Source organism: Rhincodon typus, chromosome 14 (genome assembly GCF_021869965.1).
Source record: "Rhincodon typus isolate 14 chromosome 14, sRhiTyp1.1, whole genome shotgun sequence".
Classification (NCBI taxonomy): Eukaryota; Metazoa; Chordata; class Chondrichthyes; order Orectolobiformes; family Rhincodontidae; genus Rhincodon; species Rhincodon typus.
Genome location: NC_063345.1, coordinates 65903695 through 65909913, shown reverse-complemented (window position 1 = coordinate 65909913; position 6219 = coordinate 65903695). Strand labels below are relative to the sequence as shown.

The window sequence follows — 6219 nt, the reverse complement described above, 5'->3', positions numbered from 1 at the left end:
TTTTGGACGGCAGTTTAAAGCCATCCATGTGGGGCCAGAGTTACATAGAGGCCAGACCAAGGCTAAGAACGACATGTTTCCTTTCTGAAAGGGCAGAAGCAAACCACCTGGAATTTTACAACAAATCAACAGTTGCGAGATTTGAAAAAGAAACTCAATTCAGATTCTCTCATTGTCATGCATGGATTTGAATTGTGTTACCTAAATTGATTTTGCAATATGTACCTTTCCAGCCAAAATGACTAATACACAAGGGATAAATAATAAAATTGTTTTCTTTTATTTTTAAATATTCTGGAAAAATATTCTAAAATCCAATCATTCACCTATCTTCAGGAGGTCTGCTTCACGTGATGGATCCATTTAAATTGGGTATGCAGCATATCAATATAACTGCCTTATACACAGTAGGAAATGCTGGTGAGGTGCTGCATTAAAATAATGACATGACTTTTATTTTTTGATTATAGTACAACTCCACATATGCAGACTGGGAAATATTGAGCCTTACAGTCAAATTTCATCCTGTCCATATAAAACAAGACTTTTACTTTTAATCAATTCTATTCAGGCCAAAGAAAAATAAATGATAGTCAATATTTTTCAAGAACAATTGGATTAGCTCACTTCTTCTTGTGTAAAAGATGATTAAATTTGAAATGCAATCAACATATTTCCATATCTAAGAATCAACAGGTTCTTGGTCATCCTGTAGCAATGTAGCAAATCAACAACATCTTCTAAAAGTTTGGAGAGAAAACTGCAAAAACAATCATTCGCTATTTATTGGAGGTATGAACTTCAAACTTCATGAGAATACTGCTAATCACTCCAATATGGAGGAACTATCATGACCTGTCAAACTGGGTCCATTTCAAACCATGCTCCAAAGTCAGTGACCAATGATTAACTTCTGCAACAGTGCTACATTGTTTTCAGCAGCTCTACAGTTACTAGCCAATCTCCTTTCTCAAAGCATGGGTGCGGGCTTATCTCTCAAACAGCAGCACAAGCTCGCAGTGAGAAGTGTGTGGGAACATGTCCACAGGTACAGCTAGTCTTGGAGTGAAGGGGTCACCGAACAGCTTCTTCTGCTGGTCAGGTGGGCAGCACAGTCTGAAATGAGCAAAAACAGTTATAGCTTAGAGCCCATTCAACTACATTGTATTGGCTGTAACATACTGGCAGGTCCAATAAAATTAGGAATTGTGATTAGAGTTACTCATTCCCATATGAACACTTCTGTTGACATAAAATATGGAATTACTTCAAAGATTTGCTTCAGGGCAGATCCTGATTTCAAATAATAAGTTTTTTTTCTTCCTCCTGGAATATTTAATTTTTCTCAAGTATGGATTTCTTGTTGCAGAATCACAGATTAGCATAGCACAGAAAGAAGCCATTTGAACTTTAGTGTTTGGAGACAGCTGTTTTGAAGAGTAATCCTGTTAGTCTCTCTCTCCACATCCCTGCATTTACTTCCCAAGTATTTATTTCTTTTCATTCTTTCATGGGATTCAGTGACCTGACTGGGCCAGCATTTATTGCCCATCCCTAGTTGCCCTTGAGAAAGTGATGTGAACTGCCTTCCTGAACTACTGCAGTCCATTTGGTGCAGACAGACTCACAATGCCCTTAAGGAGGGAATTCCAGAATGTCTAGAGATTGGGTGGTGAAGGGTATAGTTAGGTCTTGGGTTCAGAGAATTTTATTTATTCATGCTGAGATTGAGGATGTTGATTCAGTCACCTGAACTGCTGTAATATTAACCCAGGATATTGCACATTCTCTCCAACTGAATGATTTTATTTTCAATTTCACTGCAGCATCTGAAGGTCCTGACTTAAACTGGGGTACAGTTCTCCAACTGCAAACTGGAATGGGATTTCAACTATCTATGAATTCTAACAGGGTCATGACCACAGGTCAGAATCCCAAAGTACTGTGGACATCTTTAAGTTGTAATTCCAAAATATTTGAAAAAAAATTGAAAACTTTTTGAAAGATAAAGATGGCTGGTAGTTAAAAAGGGCTGTGGATGTAAATTAACTGATTAAATGCAGACAGAGACCATAAAATTTCACACCCACAGATGTGAAGAGAAATTCAAACAACCTTTCAGAAGGGGAGAGGCAACTCAAAACGGACTGGGCTGTGATCTCGTGCAACTAAAGATACCGAGGAGGCAAGAATACACAAGGACAGGGGTTAAAAAGCTGGCTTCAATTCAACTGGAGTGCCCTAGTGGGACTGAACCCTATTTTGCATACCAGCCTGTGTTCAAACATTAATATGCTGTGGGTAAAGATCCTCATTTCACAATGAGTACTGCAAACCAGACAAGTGGAAACAGTACAACAAAAGGACTCTCTCTCACCCCAAGTGCTGGAATTCAATCATGGTCAAAAGGAATCAGAACAACAGAATCTCAACCACTCTAGAAAATTAATGATAGTGAGAGCAACTGTACAACTACCAACATTAACATGACCAATAAGCTATAACAGCCACAACACATAATTATCTGCTCTTCTCAAACAATTCAGAAAGTGAGCCACATATCTATTTTTCAGACACTTACCGTTTTTGGACTCAACTCACTTCTAATCTGTGTATGCATGTGTTACATTTCTAATTCTTCTCAGGTTTTTTAATAAATAAAATCACTCTTTGTTAAGTGAAGAGAGCCTAGTTAAATTGGCTACTTATGTTTTATAAGTTGGTTTGGGCCTGGGAGAAAGAAATCTACAAAGGAAGTGATCTGCTTTTAAATTATGCTTGACCAACTGAGGAGGAAGGGTGAATGAAGGAGGGAAGCTGGTTGATGGCTCTTCACCTGGAAGCTTAACAATTTGTAGTATCATAACACAGGTCATCACAGCAATCTCAATCAAAGCAATCTCAATTTTGTTCTCAACTAATGTACAGGCCTTCCAAATTCTGGACAGTGATTAGAAATGGCTCAGTGGGAGATTTCAGATTATCACTGCTTCCACAGTTATTTCTCAAGTATATCAATGAAGACCGAGAATGCGCTTCCTATTTTTTTGTCCTGGAAACTTCCCTCACCTGTCTTTAGCCAGCAAGTCGATGCAGTTCCTCGCTCAGCCTCTAGTCTAGGTAAGTAGCTAACATCCAGAGACCCACCCAGAGACGATGAGTTCCTTCGCTTTGGGGTGGTATGGTGGCTCAGTGGTTAGCACTGCTGCCTCACAGCACCAGGGACGTGGGTTCAATTCCATCCTCGGGTGATTGTGTGGAGTTTGCACATTCTCCCCGAGTCTGCGTGGGTTTCCTCCGGGTGCTCCAGTTTCCTCCCACAGTCCAAAGATGCGCAGGCTAAGTGTACTGGCCATGGTAAATTGCCCATAGTGTTCAGGGATGTGTAGATTAGGTGGGTTATAGGGGAATGGGTCTGCGTGGGATGCTCCGAGAGTCGGTGTGGACTTGTTGGGCCGAAGGGCCTGTTTCCACACTGTAGGGATTCTACGATTCCATGATCCAGATCAGTCGGCTTTCTGCCGAGGGGACAAAGTTCGGAATTTGTCAAAATCATGCAACCCCAATGCATGCCTGTGACCACCCATCACTAGAATCATATCATCCCCTCCATGTTGGTCAAACCAAACTGGCTCACTGGTGGTTACAGATAGGTATATGCCTTGCTTCCTGAGGCACTATTTTCTTAGGCTTGTTTGGCCCAAGTGATTAGATTCCCTCCAAATCCTGGGTGTACTGAATTAAATGGGACTGGGTGGGGCTGCCTGGCAATAACACGGTGCTCGAGTATTCACCAATGCTACCTACTCAATAAAGTTTCTCATGGCTTCACCCTCTGGCTTACAGGAGATGTACACGAGCTGCCGAATCTGCTCACAATTACGAATTGCTCGCACCACCCTGTAATCTGAAAAGCAAAATAAAACAGAAACATAATAGCTGCATCATCTAAACTGAAATACTTTAAATGCCTAAACTCTAGATTGGCAAATGAAATAACCATATACATTTTTCCATTATAATTTTTCATGTAGCATTCTACTTATAGTAGTTCTGTGGTGGACCCTCTTAAGAGTGGAGCTAGGGGCTGTACTGCCCAGGGTTGGCACTGTATGGGGAAGCTTCTCAGTAGATTCCAAGCCACCAACTGAGGCCATCACTTGTTCCTGGACGCATCTCTCTCTCTCTCTTTCTTTGTCTTTGTGGAGCTGGCCAGTGCCATGTGGTCAGATTGAGGAAACGCGAGGGTGCTGTTCCGTTTTGTCTGGTTGGATGATGGCCACTGGAATCCAGATAGACTTCAGTATTTTATTTGTCCTTTAACACTGGTTCAAGACTGCAGTATGCCACTGGGCCATTTAGAACACTGTCTTGGGGGAGTAAGTCGGGTAAGGGGGCTGCTGAGTTTGGCATTACTGGAGCCCCATGGGAAGGAGGGCAGGAGAAGAGAGGCGAGATAGTGGAAGTGTTAGTGGAGCAATATTACGAGGGCGAGTTGGGGGGGGGGGGGGCACTCCTTGGTGAAGACCTCGCACAGAGGTGCAGCACGGGGAGAGATCACAAGTAGGAACAGCTGGGAAATCTAAGGAGGAGGGGACACGACAAAATGGTACCAATCTGGTCAGCAACCATACGACAGTACTGTCAACAACACCAATACGAATCATGCAATGATCAACAAGATTTTTAGTCCTAACAGAGTAACAGTGCTAATAGGAACAACTTTACAAGCAGTTCAGTTTCTGGTCAATGGTAACCCACCAAGGTGTTAATGGTTGGGGCTCCAATGACAGTCATGCCATTGAATTCCAAAGGAAAATGGTTAGATTCTCTCATTGCCTGGCACTCACGTGGCATGAATGTCATTTGTCATATTGTACAACTCTTGCGGCATACAGACACGGATTGCATCAGTATCTGAGGTATTGCAAATGGTGCTGAACACTGCACAATCAATGAACATCCCCACTTCTGATCTTAAGATAGGAAGTCCACCGATGAAGCAGCTGAAGATGGTTGGGGTTGCGACACTCTACCTTAAAGGAACTCCTGCAGAGATGTCTTGCAGCTGTAATGATTAAACTTGAACAACCACAACCAACTTCTTTTGTGTTAGGGATGACTCCAAACAGCATAAATTATTCCCTCTGATGCCCAGAGACTTCAATTTTATTATGGCCTCCCTGATGCCACACTTGGACAAGTACTGTTCTGATGTCAATGCCAGTCACTCTCATCACCTCTTGAATTCAGCTCTGCCATCTATTTTGAACCAAAGCTGCAAAAAAGTCTGAGGAACTCAGACTGAGCACCAGAAATTCATTTGGCCCTTCAAGCCTGCTCCAACACTGATTCTCCATCCAGAGGAAATGTTTTGGCCTCAAGCACCCTGTTTTGAACTGAAGGAATTCTGTTTGTTTCAATGAGATCACATCTCATTCTTCTAAAATCTGGAAATATAGGCCTGGTCAATTCAATCTCTTCTCAAAGTACAATTCTCTGACCCCAAGAATCAGTCTAGTGGACCTTTGTTTGTATTCCCTCTTGGAAAAAGTATGTCTACCCACAGGCAAGGAGACCCAAACCATATGAGCACTCCAGGCATGGCTTTACCAATCACCTGCATAAGTGTAGTTAGCCCTCTTTATTGTCGTACTTAAATCCCATTTTAATAAAACATAATATGATTTTTGTTTTGTTTAACTAGTTACTTCCTGTAACTGCAACTCATGTACACAGATCCCACTAAATGCAAAGGTTTCCCAGTCTCTCATCATTCCAAAATATTCTGCTTTTTTATCTTTCCAGTTAAGTTGATGAATGTCACACTTTACCAGATTGTATTCTACATGCTACGTTCTGGCTGTCACCCACCCCAGTTAATATTCCTCTGTTGTCTGCTTGCATCCTCCTCACCACATGGTTTCCCACCTAATCATGTTTCGTCAGCAAATTTGGATGTGTTATTCTCAGTGTACCCTCACCCAAGTCATTAACATAGATTATAAGTAGCTGAGGTCCATATGCTAATCCTTGTGATACCTTTGGACAACCATATTTATCGCGTGTTAGTGTATGGTGCACGATCTCTGGACAAGCAGTGAATTTGTATTTTCAGAAGACATTTGATAAATATCGCACATTGAGCAAATTAATAAGAGCCTGTGACGTTGAAGGTAGCATATTAGCGTAGATAGAGAACTGGATAACTAATAGAAG

General features: G+C 41.7%; 1 protein-coding gene across 4 annotated transcripts in view; it reads right to left on the bottom strand.

Annotated features, from left to right (window-relative positions):
- Positions 1-257: 257 nt before the first annotated feature.
- trmt2b (tRNA methyltransferase 2 homolog B) overlaps positions 258-6219 on the bottom strand; it is a 27582-nt gene continuing 21620 nt past the window's right edge. For all 4 annotated transcript variants that reach the window (XM_048605365.1, XM_048605366.1, XM_020522224.2 and 1 more), the window contains 2 exons: positions 3808-3907; positions 258-1116 (listed from right to left, as the gene is read on the bottom strand). In XM_048605365.1, the coding sequence (XP_048461322.1) occupies positions 990-1116; positions 3808-3907 (227 nt within the window). In that variant the 3' untranslated portion in view covers positions 258-989. The remainder of the gene's footprint in view (positions 1117-3807; positions 3908-6219) is intronic.